The sequence below is a fragment of the Ranitomeya imitator genome, chromosome 1, assembly GCF_032444005.1.
Source record: "Ranitomeya imitator isolate aRanImi1 chromosome 1, aRanImi1.pri, whole genome shotgun sequence".
Lineage (NCBI taxonomy): Eukaryota > Metazoa > Chordata > Amphibia > Anura > Dendrobatidae > Ranitomeya > Ranitomeya imitator.
In genome coordinates this window covers 885066322-885087400 of record NC_091282.1, presented here as the reverse complement: position 1 = coordinate 885087400, position 21079 = coordinate 885066322, and the positions used below count along the sequence as shown (strand labels likewise).

At 40.2% G+C, this 21079-nt stretch overlaps 1 protein-coding gene across 5 annotated transcripts in view; it reads right to left on the bottom strand.

Moving 5' to 3' along the window:
- The window catches only part of EPHA5 (EPH receptor A5), a 715434-nt gene that overhangs the window by 36388 nt on the left and 657967 nt on the right, over nucleotides 1-21079 (bottom strand). For 3 of the 5 annotated variants that reach the window (XM_069743129.1, XM_069743127.1, XM_069743125.1), the window contains exons 9-12: nucleotides 16860-16927; nucleotides 14224-14367; nucleotides 8663-8848; nucleotides 1502-1563 (exon numbers count right to left, since the gene is read on the bottom strand). In XM_069743129.1, coding sequence (XP_069599230.1) covers nucleotides 1502-1563; nucleotides 8663-8848; nucleotides 14224-14367; nucleotides 16860-16927 — 460 coding nt within the window. The remainder of the gene's footprint in view (nucleotides 1-1501; nucleotides 1564-8662; nucleotides 8849-14223; nucleotides 14368-16859; nucleotides 16928-21079) is intronic. The other 2 variants (XM_069743126.1, XM_069743128.1) reach the window with 1 other exon arrangement.

The following is a 21079-nucleotide window of genomic DNA, read 5'->3' as shown; positions in this document are numbered from 1 at the left end:
GCTAGAAGTTTTGTAAAATAACATTTCCTAAAAATATATAAGAATGCATTCCAAACACAACTCATAGTTGTCTATAAATGCCATTTTAGGATCATGTGCAATAAATCAAAGATATATATATATTTTATATCATTTAACATTAAGATTAATTAATTTTGCACTGGACTTAAAGTTTTTCTTTTTTACTGTTTGCTGCAGACCATACTATCACGAAAGCCTATCATACATACATTTTTTGCCAAACCTTTGAAGTTGTATGGCTTACATTTGTATATTATTATTCAATAGAGTGGCATAAAATTTATAATTTTACCATATGGAAAAAGTACTTTGAAAAATATGCCAGACCACACTCTACAAGGAAAAAAAGAGTGTGGAGTCACAAAGTCACACTTCTACTACTTCTACTAATGTGACTCATTTATAAATATTTTCCAGCCCTATTGAAATGTAATGATGTAAAATATGTAAGATTATGATTGCATGCTGAAAAAATTGTGGGGTTTTAATGTTGCACATACATTACTCTTAAGTATGTATAAACCTAGAGAAAAAGAAAATAATAAAAATAATAATCTCGCATTCAAAATTCTGTTTAAATAATGGAGATCATAATTTTCTTCAATTCAGACAGAAGCAGAATAGCACATAATGGCAATCATTAGCCTCCAAGCGATAATACAATATTTAGAGTGAACTTTAGCTATGTGATAGTATGGGCTATTAATGAAGGTTTCCTGGGAGACACATCACAGGCTCTTCATACTTGCCGCATTGTAACAATTACAGCAAAAAGTGTAAAAAAAAAATCCATTGATGGAACAAAAGTGCTATACAATTCATATTATGCTATACTAAGGTTGCGTTAAACCCTAATTGAAATATAAGCGTATACTTCATTACCTAGAGAATTCATCATCTCCCACTGTGAAAGACTAAATAGTTAGTAACTGCTAAGAAGAATATTAAATAAAACATGCTTTCCTTCACGAGACTTGCAAGATTTTAAGGAGAGGTTAATCTGGGACAATGTCTAGAGCAATAAATTTAGCACGGGCAATGCTTGCCAGCCACATACTGGAATGGAGCCCTACACATTGTTTCTCTGCATGAGATTTGTGCATTGCAATCGAATGTTACAAAATTGCCTTGGAAATAAAACAAGTTGAATTTTTTTCACTGCATACAAGTATAGATAAAAAGGAAATTCTGTAACAATCAAAGACTTCAAAAGTGATTTGACTAGTCACATCGGCTCTATTTTTTATTCCAAGACATGCAATATTATAGACATGTTGGGTTCTATGCAAAAAGGTTAGCTCATTGTAATTAAGCAGCTTAAAATACTCTGTAAAAGTGTCCTTTTTTTGGAAGACCACCCACGATTGAGAACTTTTGTGTAAGTTTTTACATTTCCTCTTCTCTAAATAAATTGGGCCTTTGAAAGGACTAACAAGACCATTTTTCATGGCAAAGTAAAAGTCGTCTCCAAGAGGCTTACCTTTAGGAAAGTGTCCAAAGAGCCATTTTCCATGTATTCTGTTACAATCATTACAGGTTTGCCTTCAATGCACAATGAATAAACAAAATAATAATAATAATAATAATAATAATAATAATACAGAAACAGTAATACAGTATAATAAGTAATAGAAACCAATTTAAATATGTGTAGTACATAATGTACAAAATGATACTGTTCAATAACCTAGGGTAATCAATACTACTTGATGTAGGCTTTTATAAGAGCTCATATAAAATTGTGCTGAACACTTGTAATATTTTCAGATGAATGCCTTTTATTCTCACACACTGATGACAATGTTAGGGTCTACCACTCCTATAAAACGCATGATGTAATGAACTCCTAAACTAGTCGTCTGTTCTAATATAATAATTACTGAAAGTTATTTTTCAATTAGGGGACCCTAATAAGATCACTCGTTGTATTTATGTTTCTTATGTAGCAGCAGAATGGGCCAGAAAACATTTGGGGTATACAAAATCAATTTAAAATGACCCATTTTGAAAGAATTGATTCAGAAATTGCATTGATCTTATGCAATGTAAATATGAATCCTAATGCTCGCTTAGCCCACATTAAACTGGCTGATCTATTCAGTCAAATTAATTTAAATGTTCTAATTAAAAGCTTGCGCAAAAGTTTTAGGCAGATGTGCAAAAAAATGTTGCAAAATTAAAATGCTTTCAAAAATGGAAATGTTTGGATATTTTTATCAACTTAAGGGTTATTCTCAAGCAGTCTCCTGAGTAGCTCAGAGCTATACAGTCTCCTTACTTCGTGGTATCTGGCAGGACAATTTCTTCTCCTTGGGTGACAGTTCTGGTGAGTAGCAGAACTATATTTTTAGTAGAACTATAACGCTCATTTCAAGTTCTACTTTAACACATTCAGCTATCAGTGTTTTTTTTTTCTGAGTCTACATTGCTATCACAATATTTGTGTATAGACATAACAGTACATTTGAACAAACACACAGCTGATGACAGTGAGAGCAGTGTTGCTGGGTGCCAGCGAAAGAAGCAGAGGGGTAAGCAGGGAGGTATAGGTGGCAAGGGGGATGGCAATTGTGATTCTACAGGACTGATGAGAACAGTTTGTCAGGAGCTGAGAGGGTGAGGGAGGTGAACAGGTAACTGTTGTATAGAAATATATGGGCTGGAGAAAGCTGACAGATATTTTAACAATTTTCTACGTAAATTTAACTACAGAACTCTCAGCTCAAAAGAAACAAGCTGCACACTATGAAAACTAAAAGCTCTCATTGCAGGAGAGTGATAACACATATATAAAAAGCAAGCCAAATGCAAACTTGCTTATTTTGATGCTTACTAATTGAAACAATTTAATAACTTAAGAATAGCACTTCAAGAAAATGCAAAATGAATAAACAAAATAGAAACCTAAATCAAATCAATATTTGGTGTTACCACCCACTTTGCCTTCAAAACAGCATCAATTTTTCTTGTGCGCTCTTGCATACAGTTTTTGAAGGAACTTGACAGGGATGTTGTTCCAAACATTTTGGACAACTAACCGCAGATTTTCTGTGAATGTAAGCTTGCAGAAATCTTTATGACTAGACAGACTCAGTGATATACAGATAAGCTGCATGTAAGAGCCATATCATCATTCCTATGACTCCTTGTTCTTCTTTGCACTGAAGATAGACCTCAATGATATTGGCTCTATGTTCAAAGTCATTATCCTGCTGCCTGCCTGCTGAATAAATTTTCAGTAAATCAGATGCCTCTGTGAATGTATAGCATAATTGATAAATATCTCACTTTATTTCTCAGCTTTAGAGACAGCAAGAAATGGAAATCATTGAGAACTATAGATGTAGCAGTCAGCAAAGGAACCTGAGTGCAGCAGGTGAAAAACAAAAAATACTTGCTTCCCTTCGAAAGATATCAATATCAATTTTGTTTGGGATAACATGAAGAGACATAGATTGAAGGATTTGTGCTAGCCTATATACACACAAGAGTTATGGTTATATGAAGGCAAAGGTTGATCATGTCAATTATGATTTGATTTAGATGTCTTGTTTGTTCATTCACTTGCATTTTATTAATTAATAAAAACAAAATATAAAAAAATCTATTTTTGAACTCATTCTTACTTTGCGTCCATACCTGCCTAAAACATTGGCATGGTACTTTATATATTTATTCATTTATATATATATATATATATATATATATATATATATATATATATATATATATATATATATATATGTACAGTGGTGGAAATAAGTAAATAAGTATTTGATTACTTGCTGATTTTGTAAGTTTGCCCACTGACAAAGGCATGAACATTTTATAATTTTAAGGGTAGGTTTATTTTAACATTGAGGGATAGAAAATCCAAAATGAAATCCAGAAAATCACATTGTATAAATTATATAAATCTGTTTGCATTTTGCAATCAATGAGAAATAAGTATTTGATCCCTCTGGCAAGCAAGAATTAATACTTGGTGGCAAAACCCTTGTTGGCCATCACAGCAGTCAGACGTTTTTTGTAGTTGATGATGAGGTTTGCGTACATCAGGAGAAATTTTGGTTTACTCCTCTTTGCAGATCATCTCTAAAGATTTTGAGGCTTTTGCTTGGCAACTCAGAGCTTCAACTCCCTCCATAAATTTTCTATGTGATTAAGGTCTGGAGACTTTCTAAGCTATTCCATGACCTTAATGTGCTTATTTTTGAGCCACTCCTTTGTTGCCTTGGCTATATGTTTTGGGTCATTGTTTTGCTGGAAGACCCAGTCACGACCCATTTTTAACCCCTTCACGACATGCCATACTGCCATACTAGTACTGCAAATGTTGTGTCTCCCCCTTTGATGTAGGCTCCGGCGGTGAGCCCACATCAAAGTTGCGACATGTCAGCTGTTTTGTACAGCTGACATGTGCGCGCAATAGCGGCGGGTGAAATCGCGATTAACCTGTTAAATGCCGCTGTCAAACGCTGACAGCAGCATTTAACTACCGCTTCCGACCGCGTGGCCGGAAATGAGCGCATCGCTGACTCCTGTCACATGATCGGGGGTCGGCGATGCATCACGATGGTAACCATAGAGGTCCTTGAGCCCTCTATGGTTACTGATGCAGGCCTGTTGTGAGCGCCACCTTGCAGTCGGCGCTCATAGCAAGCCTGCAATTCAGCTGCATAGCAGCGATCTGATGATCGCTGCTATGTAGCTGAGCCGATCCAGTGGTGCCAGCTTCTAGCCTTTTGAAGCATGGCAAAAGTTAAAAAAAGTTTTTAAAAATATGAAAAAAATAAAAAAATAAAAGTTTAAATCACCCCCCTTTTGCCCCATCCAAAATAAAACAATAAAAAAATCAAACCTACACATATTTGGTATCGCCGAGTTTAGAATCGCCTGACCTATCAATAAAAAAAGCAATAACTTGATCGCTAAATGGCATAGTGAGAAAAAAATTAGAAACGCCAGAATTACGTTTTTTTGGTCGTCGCGACATTGAATTAAAATGCAATAACGGGTGATCAAAAGAACGTATCTGCACAATGGTAGTATCATTAAAAGCATCAGCTCGGCACACAAAAAATAAGCTTTCACCCGACCCCAGATCACAAAAAATGGAGACGCTATGGGTATCGGAAAATGGCACTTGATTTTTTTTTTTAGTAAAGTTTTGAATTTTATTTCACCACTTAGATAAAAAATAACCTTTTTAGCATTTAGTGAAGCTAGCAAAAAAAACAAACAAAAAAACTGTGGGACTGCACTTTTTTTGCAATTTCACCGCACTTGGAATTTCTTTCCCATGTTCTAGTACAAGACATGGTAAAACCAATGGTTTTGTTCAAAAGTACAACTTGTCCCGCAAAAAATAAGCCTTGGTCATGTAGACCATATTGACGGAAAAATAAAAAAGTTATGGCTCTGGGAAGGAGGGGAGTGAAAAGCAAAGACACAAAAACGAAAAAGGGCCGCGGTGGGAAGGGGTTAATGTCCTGGCGATGGGAAGGAGGCTGTCACTCAGGATTTTACAATACATGGCTCCATCCATTCTCCCATTGATGCAGTGAAGTAGTCCTGTGCCCTTAGCAGAGAACCACCCCAAAACATGCTTGACAGCGGGGACAGTGTTAATTGGGTCATGGGAAGCATTTCTCTCCCTCCAAACTCGGGGAGTTGAGTTAATGCCAAATACCTCAATCTTTGTCTCATCTGATCACCAATCACTCACAGAATCAAGGGATCAAATACTTATTTACTTATTTCTCCAACTGTATGCATATATACACTGCTCAAAAAATAAAGGGAACACTAAAATACCACATCCTATATATAACTGAATGAAATATTTCAATTGCAAATCTTTATTCATTACATAGTGGAATGTGTGAGAACAATAAAAGATAAAAATGATCAATGTAAATCAAAAGGAATATCCCATGGCAGTCTGGATTTGGAATAATACTCAAACTCAAAGTGGAAAATCAAATTACAGGGTGATTCAGTGGAAATGCCTCAAGATGAGGAAATTATGTTCAGTTGTGTGTGTTGCCTCCATGTGCCTGTATGACCTCCCTACAATGCCTGAGCATGCTCCTGATAAGGTGGCGGATGGTCTCCTGAGGGATCTCCTCCCAGACCTGGACTAAAGTATCCACCAACTCCTGGACAGTCTGTGGTGCAACGTGACGTTGGTGGATGGTGCGAGATATGATGTACCAGATGTGTTCAATGGGATTCAGGTCTGGGGAACGGGCGGGCAAGTCCAAAGCTCCAATGCTTTCATCTTACAGGAACTGCTGACACATTCCAGCTACATAAGGCCTGGCATTGTCTTGCATTATGAGAAACCCAGGGCCAACCTCACCAGCATATGGTCTCATAAGGGGTCTGAGGATCTAATCTCGGTACCTAATGGCAGTCAGGCTTTGTTTGGTGAGCACATGGAGGTCTGTGCAGCCCTCCAAAGAAATGCCCCCTCACACCATTACTGACCCACTGCCAAACCTGTCATGCTGAAGGATGTTGCAGGCAGCAGATTGCTCTCTACGGCATCTCCAGACTCTGTCACGGCTGTCACATGTGCTCAGTGTGAACCTGCTTTCATCTGTGAAGAGCATAGGGCGCAAGTGGCGAATTTGTCAATCCTGGTGTTATGTGGAAAATGCCAAGCATTCTGCACTTTGTTGGGCTGTGAGCACAATCCCCATCTGTGGACGTTGGGCACACAGACCATCCTCATGGAGTCGGTTTCTAACAGTTTCTGCAGACACATGCACATTTGTGGCCTGCTAGAGGTCATTTTGCAGGACTCTGGCTGTGCTTCTCCTGTTCCTCCTTGCACAAAGGCTGAGGTAGCGGTCCTGCTGCTGGGTTGTTGCCCTCCTATGGCCCCCTCCACATCTCCTGGTGTACTGGCCTGTCTTTTGGTAGTGCCTCCAGCCTCTGGACACTACGCTGACAGACACAGCAAACCTTCTTGCCACAGCTCACATTAATGTGCCATCCTGGATGAGCTGCACTACCTGAACCATTTGTGTGGGTTGAAGAGTCTGTCTCATGCTACCACGAGTGTGAAAGCACAACCAGCATTCAAAAGTGACCAAAACATCAGCCAGAAAGCATTGGTACTGAGATGTGGTCTGTGGTCCCCACCTGCAGAACCACTCTTTTATTGAGTGTGTCTTGATAATTTCCAATAATTTCCATCTGTGGTCTATTCCATTTGCACAACAGCATGTGAAATTGATTGTTAAACAGTGTTGCTTCCTAAGTGGACCGTTTGATTTCACAGAAGTTTGATTTACTTGGAGTTATATTCTGTTGTTTAAGTGTTCCCTTTATTTTTTTGAGCAGTGTATATATATGTGGATAAAATAATTATGTACATGTAAATATTCCAATTATATAGTATGAAAATAATTGTTGAACACATAGCACTGGATCAAGAAGCATGAAATTAAAGATTCAAATAACATAACAGGTTAGAAGTCATATTACGAAGCCAAGTCGCTGTTTTTTAAAAGATCACATAAAAATAACAGTGTAAAATCAATATAATTTAATTTAAGATCATGAAATTAAAAATAATATAAAATATGTAATTGATTCTGGAGAATTAGAAATACATTTATTTACATTATATTAGATTAAAAAAATCCATATATAGAGAATATCAGAGAATATATGCTCTGATAGAGAATAGAGAAATACGGTACTAGGGAAGAGAACTAGAGAGTAGTTTCCTAAGGAGATAGGGATAGGTGTAGTGCTAAGGTTTGATTAGTGGGTAGGAAGCCGTAATGAAGAATCCTGGAGTTCTCATTAAGAGAGCTGTTTTAGTTGCAAACAGGATACTACTGTATTGAAGTCTGGTGGTTAGAAGATGCGATAATAGCTTTGAGGAAGAGAGCTAAATAGGCTCCCTACATCTGGTAGGAGACAGAAACCCAGTTGGTGATTGGTTGAAAGGTCAACGTTTAAAATTTTGTCAAATATTACCCCTCTATGTTGGGAAACTTGTAAATAAGCTAATCTATTTTTAAGAAAGCTGCAATAAAAAAGGGTCTTGTCATGGAATCCTGTCAAAACCAAACGGGGTTCGGTTGTTATTGGATGGAGCTTCCATAAAATCTAATTGCAGACATCTATTTTTCACACTGTAATTTGAAAAAAGCTCCACTAGCTTCTTCACACCAAGTTACTTTCAACCCAGCTACTTCTTCCACCCAGGGTAGATTGGCAAGCCTCTTCCTCCTTTCGTGTAAGAAAAAAATATTTTAATAAAGCAGAGTGTGGAAATGCCCCCCATCCCTAAATGATAAGTGTCCCCATTCCTGCATCAGTTTTCTCTACTATGCCATATAAAAAGAAAAATGTTTTTAATTAGAGAAACTGATTCATGCTGACTGTGGTTTGAGCAGCATGAATTCTCTGATAGGAGTTTTCTCAAATGGAACCTAAGTACATCTAACCATATGTGGTTTCTGAATATGATGGGAAGTCTTTTCAGTAAATAATGTATTGATTTTACTTTAGCCTTCATAAAAACTGGCCATCCATATACCATATTTGAGACCCATAGCATCTTAAACTTTATGATAGTACAGCATTTTGTAAGATTCAGAAGACATTTTCTACCTACTTTTTGTAACAACTCCCTCCAAGTGGATGATGTTTGGATGGTCAAACTGTCCCATTATACTGGCTTCACCCAAGAAATCTCTTCTCTGCTTGTCGGTATATCCAACTTTGAGAGTCTTGATAGCAACAGGGAACTCTCTTTTTCCTGGAAGTTTACTGCGGCCACTACAAACTTCTCCAAATTCACCTATAAAATGAAGATATATTTATTAATGTGTTTTCTAGGGTTAGCGGAACACACCGAGAAAATAGAGATGTTTATTATAAATGGTGCGTTCGCAGCCCGGGGTCCACCGTGCAGGAGGAACCTGCTGCTAGCGAATGGCGGCACTGTTAGGCGATACAGGCTAGCTCTGTTACTCCACAGAGTAGCCGTGAAAGGGAAGCACTGCGCCCTGTTAGTCTCACAGGAGCACAAGCTTACTGCCAAGCTGATAGCAGTCAGTGGTTATGCAACATGCAATCTCCTCACCGGAGAAGCCGATATTCTAGGGGCTTATTTCAGCCGGGTCCCTGAACACACTCATACAATCTCCTCACCGGAGGTGCCGGTATTCTAGGGGCTTATTTCAGCCGGGTCCCTGAACACACTTATGCATAACCACACTGGCGCAAAGCACATATATGAATTGATACTAGCGCATGGCCGTGCAGCCATGCGAGCCTTAAATAGTTGCAGCACATTTAGGACCTTTCAAAGAAGGACCAATGGAGAGCTGCAGTACCTGAGCATGTGACCCCAGATCTCCACTGAGAGATCTTGCCCTGGGCATGCTCAGAGTGCAAAACAGGATTTAGTCCTAGCACCTACAAGGACCTTAGCTGCAGTATCTGATCATGTGACCCTCGATCTCCACTGAGAGATCTTACTCTGGGCATGCTCAAAATGTGAAAAGCAGGACTTAGCCCCAGAAGTGTCCGCTCGCCGCTGCCCAGCACTGACTTCAATGGCAGAAGCAGGAAATGCAGCAGTAACTCTTAGCACAGAGTCAGACTGAGCGAGACGCTGGGATCGATGTCTCCACTGAGCAGACTCCACTGCGGCAGGAGAAGAATGGGAGACTGCAGCGGAGATGGGCCGAGATTCCCCCTGTGCAGAGGCAGGAACTCGACCCCTAACAGTGTTTGACTCTATAAACTGTATGCAGCCACTTTAAGACTGGGTCGTACAGGGTGGAGCGCGGTAATTTGCTGATTTGGGAATGAAATAAAAAAATTATGATCATTAGAAAAATTTATTTTATATTTTAATTATACTGAACAGTAATGGAATTTTTAAATTACATGGTTTTAAATAGTGTATCTGGCAAATGTCGACCTTCGCTATCCACACACTGCTGCATACGTTTTCTGAAGTTTTCATGAACTCTAACAAGCATGTCCTCTGGTATTCTGCCAATTTCAGCTTCAATATTGTTCCTTAGGTCTTCCAAGGTGTTGGGACGGTTGATATACACCTTAGACTTCAGGTAACCCCAAAGGAAAAAATCGCATGGGGCTAAATCTGGTGAGCGTGCTGGCCAGTTCACATCTCCCCTCAAAGAGATAAGCCGTCCAGGAAACATTTGCCTCAAACAATTCATGGTAACCCTCGCTGTGTGTGCAGTGGCACCATCCTGTTGGAACCATGTATCCTCTAGTTCCATTGCCTCAAGAGCCGGCTGAAAATAATCCTGTATCATAGACAAGTACCGTTCGGAGTTCACAGTTATGGCACGACCATTATCCTGAAAAAAGTAAGGACCAATGATGCCTACTCGTGATATGGCGCACCACACAGTGACGCGGTCCGAATGCAGAGGTCTCTCGTGAACTTCTCTGGGGTTTGTTTCACTCCAGTAACACATATTTTGTTTGTTTACACACCCACTGAGGGGAAAATGTGCCTCATCAGAAAAAAACAATTGCGTCACGGTGTATCGTTGCTAACATGTCTTCACAAGAGGTCCGCCGTGTCAAATAGTCCCATGCTGACAAATGTTGGACCACGCACATTTTATACGCGTGAAAATTCAGTTCATCATGAAGAATCCGGTGGAGAGAACGTCTTGAAATGCCAAGAGCAAATGATTGCTTCCGAGCAGAGCGTTTCGGAGATTGCAGTACTGCTGCTCTAACTCTCTCGATGTTTTGTGGTGTTGTAATCCTTCTCTCAGGTCCCCTTCGTACACATGACACATTCCCTGCTGTTCTGAATGCATTCACCCAATTTACAATTGATTGCCGTCCAGGAACATGTCCGCGTGGAGGATCAGCGAATTGTAAACGAAAAGCACGCTGCACTGCAATGATCGAGTGGGCATTTGAAAAATACGCTTCAACACAAAATGACCTCTCCTCACGTGTCCACTGCATGATGGCAACTGAAAGGCAGAGGAATACAAATCTCCCATCAGCCACTGTAAGCCACACCCACTCTCCCCTCTCTTCGACCGACAGTGCCGCCACAGCATGCAGTGCAAAAAAGCAAATTACCGCGCTCCACCCTGTACAATGCAGTTTCAGGCCATGATGGGCGTCTGAATGTGAGCTATATATTTTGTTTCAAAAAATGGATTCAGAACCATTTCTGATAGAATCTTGATAGGTCCAAATGCTTTATACCGTATCTTTCACATTGAGACAAATTGGGAGTGTGTGAAAGCCGTCATACATATGTTTTACTTAGTCAAAATGTAAAAGGATGGAGAAGAAAAGTAGTAAACATTTTACGTCTTCTCCAGTTTGGATCCACTTCCATTTTGAAAATGAACTAATGCGATAATATTTTTTATTATTAGGCTCTTATAAAGAAATAACCCTGAAATCAGCATGAACACAGGTTCTATAACTACGGTGACAAACTTAATAAAACGCATTATGCAAATGAAATGTTTTCTTATGCTACAAGGAAAAATGAACAGAAATAAGAGATACAAACACAAAAAATCAGATCCCGCGAAGACAATATTACGCTGTGCAGCATGGCTACAGTCCAATAACTGCGATGTTACACTTTAAAACCGCTACCTAATGCCTTTCTAGAGGAAAGTAATATTTTGCCTTGGACAAAACGATTAATGGCAGCATAGAAATCCATTTGGCTGAAGCGTTACTAGGAGCTCATGTAGAACAGTTCAGTGCTCCCAGTTACCCACTAAAAATAACATCACATTCTCCTTGCGGTGACTTTTAGCTGCACTGAAAATATAGGCACGCTCAGTTCAAGAGTCGCCGTCAAATTCAGTATCAGCGATTCATGGCGAATTTATGCACCACAAATCAAATAAAAAAAAACAAAAAAAAAAACAATCCCTTGAATATGCGAAGTTTAAAAGGTTTGATTATCTTTACTTTAAAGTAGTGGTTACAGTTTGCTTAATTACCTACAAATTTACATAGTCCTAAAATGAAAGGTCTTCAATATCAAAGAAACAAGAGTCAATTGACAGTTTTCGTTGTGATATTTGCATTCAGTACATCAAAACATTAAGAAATGGCATAGTTCATTTCTGAATGAGACAACTTTTGAAATTTTGTAGGCAAGTGTTATAAGACAATAGCTTATGGAAGTTGTAAAAAAAACTGTCCACTCTTTTGATATTGTCTCCTGCTCTGACTGCTCCATGCGTTCACTTTGTCCACTATGAGAGTCAGATGGGTCCTGTAGTTCATAGTGAGTGGACTAAAAGGTCCAAGGTGAACAGTGCCACATTCTGGGGTGGACTAAGTGATAGAAGACCGAAGAAAAGGGATAGCGAGATCCGGAGCGTAAGTGACTAAGAGACAGAGTGACCTTCCAGAAAAGGGTTCTAGGAGAAGACGCCTAGCCATGAGACCCTGAGCTTATAACCCCGGAAGGTAATGGGCCTAAAACAGGACTGAGTACATGGGATGAGTGAAGTGTCCAGGGCAGAAGTTCCAGAGCCTCAGCATTACTGGAAAGAGGACACGGAACTGAAGAGCAAGTAAATTACACTTGTTAATCAGAATTGAAGTGTTAAAGGTCAGTTGTGGAGATGTAGTCCGAAACATCTGCTAAAGAGGGCACCATTGACTACGACAGAAGGAGACTGTGTAGAAAATGCTTTGAGTTGTACAGGAAATGTTCATAAGACTCTGCTCCCACTATCCCTGCCGTTCACTAAAGAGTATATTTTTTAATTGTGATCTCCATCATTGAAATGTGACACATCTGGGCCTGGTAAACCTACAACATTTACATGCAGCCTGCATGGGCATAATGCCCTCACAGTACAAGTCCACACACCCAGTCAGGACCACCACTTTCACATAATGTGCCAGGGTGCCCCAGTCGAGTGCTTGGCTGATGGTTGCTGCACCACGCCACCTTACAGTACCGCCAGGAGTCATGTGCTTATTCCTAATTATTTGCACTTTTTCTGGATTTGTCGTCCAAATTCTAGGTTATCCAGGACAAAGAGCTCAGAGCTCCCATTACTACCAGCATTATAGGAGAATGCATTTAGGGAGTGGGCAAAGCTCAAAGTTCAAGAGTTGCAAGTTCAGCCAGTAGTAGAGAAGCACTCTGTGATGTCAGGAAAAAGAGCAACGTCCGTAGTACAGTAACATGCAAACATATTTTCCTATGGAATATACAACACCTTGGAGATTTGCATTTGAATGACCAATTTTGGTATGTTAATAGATCATAGCAGTTCTATTTTAATTATTAAAAAAATATCTTTCATACCAGTTGTTGCCAACTAATCTGAGAGCAGCATAATGTAGAAATAGAGACCCTGATTCCAGTTATGTGTCACTTACTAGGCTGCTTACTGTAATTTTTAGAATATCTCTATCAGCAGGAGATTATCACTAGAGGACCAGTAAATCTGCTGCCACTTAGTCCCCCATATTAATGAGCTCTGCATGATCCCGCCTTCACCACTGATTGGCAGCTTTCTGCCTATGCACAATGTACCCAGAAGGCTGGCAACCAGTGGTGTGAGCGGGGCTATACAGAGCTTAGCATTCAGAAAACTGGTAAATCTGCAGAAGGTCAAACAGTGATTTTATCAAAACTGCAGTAAAAAGCCCAATAAGTGACACATCGCTGGATTCATGGTCTCTGTTCCTACATCATGCTGCTCTCAGATGGGGTATAGCAAATACCTAGTGACAGATTTTCTTTAAGTAATGTACCTGGGGTTTTACTTTAAATATCAATTCTGCAATAAAAAGTTAAAGTCATCAGGCTCATTTGATAACAGGAGCAAATAGATACTAGTCTAGAATAATAATCTCTCAAATCATGTATTTTGTTTTACATTAAAAAAAATTATGGAACTTTTCAATAAAACCTTTAAGGTGACTCCAGGACAAAGAGGTAATGAATGATTTACACACAGAAAAATAGAATTGAATCATACAATATTTGCCTTCAATTTAAGTATTTCCCTGCATGTTACAATGAGATTAGTTATTCCATCAACATACAGTGCAGTGCAAGTTATAGTTAAACATTTAAAAGTCAAATACACTAATGTTTGTGTATCCAGGGTCAGTACAATTAAAGATGGTTTTTACAGTTCATAGTCTGAAAGTACAGAAATTACAAACCTGCTCCAATAACCCGTTCAATAGTTATACAGGAAGCATCGATCTCTTTGGCAAACTCATGTACTGCTTGGCTTGGGTCCTCGTAGGTATGAGGATCAATATATGTCTTTATTCCTGGAAGTTTCACTGTAGTGGAACAGAAAACTAACTTCTTATTAGTTGCCACAGTTATACACAGGCACCATTACTACACTGTATATAAAAATAAGACTATAGTATAATGAATTAGAGCTTACCATATAAGTGCTGTATGAGGAACAAGTGAAATGGGGCTGTTCAAATACCAGAATATGCCATTGATTATGACCCTTCTCATGTTTGTAGCTACATCTGCAAGGGGTTAGTATAGATAAGGATAACACATCAACCTCCTTCACATGTCAGTGTCTCTGGTACATGTGATGACAGTTTTCACATGTACCGGAATAATTATACTCGTAGACCCATTCAAATGGATGGGTCTGCGCACATCAGTGTGTTTCCACGGACTGTGTGTCCATGGGCAAAACATGTTGACATGTCAGTTTTCTAACAGCAGCATGGGCAGTAAAACGACTCACACATGATCACACTGATGACACAAGGATGACATCCACGTGTCATCAGTGTGACACGTAACGGCACCTGGGAAAAAGCGGTACACTTTGTGCTGTTCCCAGGGGCCGGGTGCTGAAGTCAGCTCCCATCATTGTCGCCTGATCTCCTTAAGATCAGCGCCATCAGGTGACAATGATGGGAGTTGTATTCTACACCCACTGTGCACATCTTGTCTAAAATAAATATAAAAAATGATGTGGGCTCTCGTGTAATTTTCAATTTTCATAACCAGCAGATGGAAAGCTGACTACTGGGGGCTGATGTTAATAATCTGGGAAAGGGGCCAATATTCCAAAAGGTTCCCAACATATTAATAACAGTTCACAGCTGTTGAACAGCATAAACTGTACAGCTTTTTCCAGGCACCGGTATGTGTCACACTGAAGCGGCACATGGACGGCACATGGATGCCACACATATGTAACACACGGACACAAATAGCTCAGTACTTTGTGAGTACTACTCCCATCAGCCTGTGCCTTCTGCTACTAATAACAGCAAGAGCAGGCCTGGCTGATGGGAGTATTCATCAGTTGATGCCTGCGGTATAATTATTTTCTTCAAAATAATGATGCGGGGTCTTTCTATTTTTGACAGCCAGCATGGCAAAACTGACAGCTGCGGCTGGTTATTAAGAATAGAGGGGTCCCCACACAGCTGATTCTCCAGTTGTTTTCAGCTTGTACGGTCGCATCTTGGCACCGTCTAGATTAAAAACCACTTATCACAGACACAGATTACAGCGTGGGACAGTATGTCGAACAGGTGAGGGATATTGTTGCTTTCCATTTTTGTTTTTGTTTTTTACAGGAGACCAGTGCTTCAATGGAATGGGCATTAGGTACTGTTGTTTATTGTTTTCTGTTTTTTTTACAGGGCGCTAGAGCTTCAATGAAATGGGTGTATGGAGGGTATAAAGGTGATTGTTATTTTTAAATAAATTTGTAAAATGGTGTGTATTTTTATTTCAAATAAGAGACTTTTTTCTGGCTGTTTTTATTGAAAATATGACTATAGGGTTACTAATCGAGAGGCATCTTATAGACGCCTCTCCATTACTAACTGCTTGGCTTGATGTCACCTGAAAATTCAAAGGTGACATTAATCCCAGAAATATGAACCCCTCTTGCCAACACCACAGGGCAAGTGGGAAGAGCCAGGCAAAGTGCCAAAAAAGGAACATCTAATACATGCTCCTTTTCTGAGGCTGCTGTTGGGCTGATATTTTTAGGCTGGGGAAGGCCAGATCCATGGCCCCTTTCCAGCCTGAGAACACCAGCCCCCAGCTGTCTGCTTTAGCTTGGATGGTTGTAAAAAATGGGAGGGACCCAATGCCTTTTTAAAAAATATTTATTTAAATAATTTTTAAAAATAGTGTGGGACCCCTCTATTCTTGATAACCAGCCATGATAAAACTGAAAGCTGAGGAATGAAGCCCGCAGCTGTGAGTTTGCCATGCTGGTTATCAAAAATAGAAAAACTCCACATCATTTTATTTATTTACAGTGCAGGCACTGATTGATGAACACTCCCATCACTATATTTCCAAGATGAGCATTTAGTGAGTTTTTGATGCTGCAGATTTTCTGCAAGAATTAAGTAATATAGGTTACTTGCATGTTTTCTACAATGTGCAGTGTAAGAAACTTCACCAAATGCTCATCATGGGAACATAGCCATAGAGTAGAAATACATTTTGCAGGCTTTTTCCCCCTCACACAAGATCGAGAACATGTCCTTAAACATCTGAATCTCACTCCTCGCCCTACTAAATGGGCTTTGTGGCTGGTCCTATTAGAACAATACTCATGTGACTGTTAAGTGAATATGTGGGCATCAGCAGAATTGCATATCTGTGACATACCATCCCAAAAAATTGTGGGTATTCTGCTAAGAATGGGTATCATTGATGCAATGTGATAAGATTTTGTTTATTATTATTTTTAAGCTCTTTTACATAAATCTATGTATTAACATATAATGCAGTCACTAGTTATTCTACATTTGAATGCATAAACTAAGAAACCTATAATACTTACTGTGTCCATTGTGAAAATGCATCTTTTCCTCTTCTGGATCTTGTTTAGCTTTGCTGTAACCACATCGCCTACAATAAAGAAAACCTTATGATTATTATGTCTTATATAAGACATACAAATTTTGAACATTATATTTGCAATTCAATATTGTATGTAGAAGCAATTCCCTTTTATTGTTTTGTCTCTTTTCAATAGTAAAAAGAGGGAAATAGACATTTTCACTGGTTTTCAATGTGCGGAGAAAAATTACGGTACTTGGTCATAATGCACACACATTTTTTGCTCATATGGCCCAATACTAGTGTATACTGTACCAACAATAATGCTAAAATTGGGTTTGGTTTATATATAGTTTTTTATGCAATTTATGGCAGCTTTCTATATTGTCATATGGTGCTTTTTTGTACGTTATGTGAATGATTGCTGTGTGCACACAACTGTAGCTCAATGGTTTACATTTTGCAGTATTGCCATTAACTACAAGAAATGCTGGATGTGACTGATATTATGGACATGTCTAAATCTTTAAATGTGACTGACTTGGTGAAGACAAAGAAGGTGGCCATGAAGGTGGCAGCGATGGAGCACTCGTGCACTCAACACTGCAGGGGTGGAGGCCGCGTGGAGTGGAGGTGGCAGCAAAAGGAGGAAAAGATCTGAGCCGAACAGCTTAATAGGAGTTGTGGACAAATTCTAGACTGATCGGTTTCCAGTGTCATTGGTGGAGCAGGACCGGCAGCTGCCAGAGGAATCTGCGGAGAGGACGAAGCAGGAACCACAGCACCAACAGGAGTCGGGCCATCTGCAGCAGCAGCGGGGCCCGGAACCATTTCATCCTGGATTGGAGGCCGGTGAGCCGGAGGTGGCGACTGCCCCAGAGGAACCTGAGGATATGAGAGCAAAGCCGGATCTTTACCAGCAAGCACTGGAGTGCACAGCCACAGAAGTATACAGCGGTCCCGGGATGGGAGCAGTCGGTGTTCTGGAGCAAGATAGGGTGAGTAAACCTAGCCCTTGACCCTGGAGGGATGGTCAAGGTCACGTCCCCTCACTCCGGAAGCATACCTCCAACCCCTCATCCCAGAAGATGACTCCATTCCATGGCCCCAGCCCCCAGAACCCAGGCCCACATCCAGTAATGCATTTTCCCTCAGGGCATCCAGGTTCCATCATGCGGGGAGGATCCCTTCCCCACTCCCAGGCATGCAGCCTGGATTGAAGAGATCATAAAAGGGAAAAAACAGCGGGAGAAGGAAATCTGGGCCCAGCTGCGCCAATATGGGGAAGGTGCTATGACCAGGCGCCGCTCTCAAGGACAATTGGTCCACACCAACATCGACCAGGGGTACAGCTTTATAAAAGAGACAGGTACTAACGATAAGATTTATGTGAACGCTGCCTCTGTGAAGTATGTGAGACCCGTAGAGGCTATTTTGCGGTGGCAGCGACTCAGTGTACTGAGGATAACAGCCAAGAATTGTGTGTGGGCCCGAGACGAGAACTGTCGACCCCCTATCCCTTAGCCACCACAAAGTAAAACTTTGAGTCTTACACCTCCTGGCTACCAATGATGTCTGCGGCTGCAGAAGTGTCAGCTTGTATTCGGGCATGGAGTCCCAGGATGGACAAGGCGGCATGAGATGCATGCCGTTGAACTGTGAGATAATCACTGCTGAACATTTGTTATGCTGTGCTCACTGCACTACTGAAACTATGGGACTGTTGCACGTCCCTGTGGGCAGAGGGGCCCTGGAACACTCCCAGAGTCAGGAGTAACACGGCCAGAATGGCCAGGAGACTGTTATGTTGATTTTATTTTATTTATTTTTGGTTGCGCTTGTTGCGCCATTTCTCCTGGATAGCAGGATTTGGCCCCTGTGGAAGCGATGGGACCTTGGACTAATGAATCAGGTGCGGCTGCAGCAACAGACTGCGTTTAAATACCAGGCAGCCTGCACGTGGCGCATGGGACCATGCCATACACAAAGGGAGGGGGACGCCTTCCCCAAAAAGACTGTTGACTCAACTGTGGGGTCACGTGTCAGTAAATATGTTGTTGTGAATGAACCGGACTGTAAATTTGCGGTATTGAGGAGAATATAGCCTGGAGGACTGTATACCACTTATTTTCAGGAGCATGGACTCTTATGTTGCACAGATATGGCTCATGATGAGTTAATGTATATACATATTTCTGTCTATTTTGGTTGAATTATTTAACTTCCCTGCGTGGAGTATTTGGTTACCATATTAAAGGTTCTGGGTGAATGGTCAGGGACGACCATTGTAAAAAGGAAGGGGAATGTAAGGGGTATAATATTGTGTAATACTTCACTCCCTTCTTTAATGTTAACTATTCCCCTTTGCTTATATTGGTGTAAATGTATACACTTGTCTGCTACGTATAATAGTTCTTACATAGGGAAAGTGCAGTAGCCATGTAGTCCTCAAGATGGAGTGCTGACAGACTCTAGTTAATTCATACACTGTACATCGTTTTCTATAGGAGGGGTCAGCTACAGTTAAGGGAGGGAGGACTTCCTCTAAGATTAGTCACACCAGGGTGCCCAAACCATCTGTATAGGCTATAGAGCCCAGGATAGAAGCAGTGAACACGTAACATTCTAAGTTGGAGCAAAGCCATCCAGTATCACTAGAACAAAACAACAGCAGTACAGCTGGAGATGAAAGGAACATCACGGCAGTACAGATGGGCAGGTCACTCATCATGTGGCAACTAATAGCATCGGCTGATGCCTACAGATCCCATGCGAAACGGCAGAGGGAATTCTTGAGTGAACTAAGTATGGACAGGGAGGACGCTGAGGAACCCTATGATACAGTCTGTCCCATGCACATGCCGTGTGACCAAGGAAGGAGTACAGGGAAAGAGGAGTGTGTATAATGGAACCTGTTGATGATGCTGTAATGAATATGGATATGCTATGTAAGGAAACCAGTAAAGTTGTTCATTTGAAAGTTGAAATGGACTATGTCTCAATTTCTGCATAGCTGCCTAGAGGTAATCCACAGAAACCCAGAGGAGACCCTATTTGTGCCAAAAGTGAAGCCACAGGTATGCAGAGCAATGAGTATTGCTTTCATGTGATGGGAGACCAGGAAATGACTACACAGCTGACCTCAGCCATGATTACGGCCCTGTTTCTGCCCCTCACACATGCATCAAATTTTTTCGTACGAGTGGTAGCCGTGATTTCCTCAGATAACACATGTTTGATCTTTACCTTGGACTTTGTGGTCAGCGGAAAATATTGAAGACATGTCCAATTTTGATCAGAGGGTTGGATCAAAATTGGCAATGCATGTCTATGACATCTATGCAAGTCAATTACTTCCGAGTGCAGTTCGGTTATCACAGACTGAAAGGAGAAGATGGGGAAATTTTTTGCTCTCCACATACAAGAAAAATGGATAAAACTCAGACCCCACTCTGATGATGCACTAATAAAACTCTGATCAATCTAATGATAATAATTGGCTTATGTTTAACCCCTTCATGACCAGAGGCACTTTTGTCTTTGCATTTTTGTTTTTGCTCCCCTTCTTCCCAGAGCCATAATTTTTTTTATTTGTTAGTCAATATGACTATAAGAGGGCTTGTCTTTTGCAGGACGAGTTGTACTTTTCAATGACACCATTGATTTTAACATATCGTGTACGGGAAAACAGGAAAAAAAATTCCAAGTGCAGTGAAATTGCAAAAAAGTGCAATGTTTTTTGTTTTGCTTTTCTACTTTGTTCACTAATTGTTAAAACTGACCTACCATTATGATTCTCCAGGTCCTTACGAGTTCATAGACACCAACGATGTCTAGGTTCTTTATTGTCTAAGTGGTGAAAACAATTCCAAAATTTGTAAAAAAAAAAAAAAAATGGCACGATTTTACGATACCCATAGAGTCTCCATTTTTCGTGATCTCGGGTTGTGTCAGGGTTTATTTTCTGCACACCCTTCTGACGTTTTTAATGATACCATTTTGGTGCAAATACGATCTTTTGATTGCCCGTTATTGCATTTTAATGCAATGTTGTGGTGACCAAAAAATGTAATTCTGGCATTTTAACTTTGTTTCTCGTAATGCCGCTTAGCGATTGGGTTAATTCTTTTCTTATACTGATAGATCAGGTGATTCTGCATGCAGCGATACCAAGTATGTGTATGTTTGATTTTTTTTACACTATGGCTGGTCTGAACAACG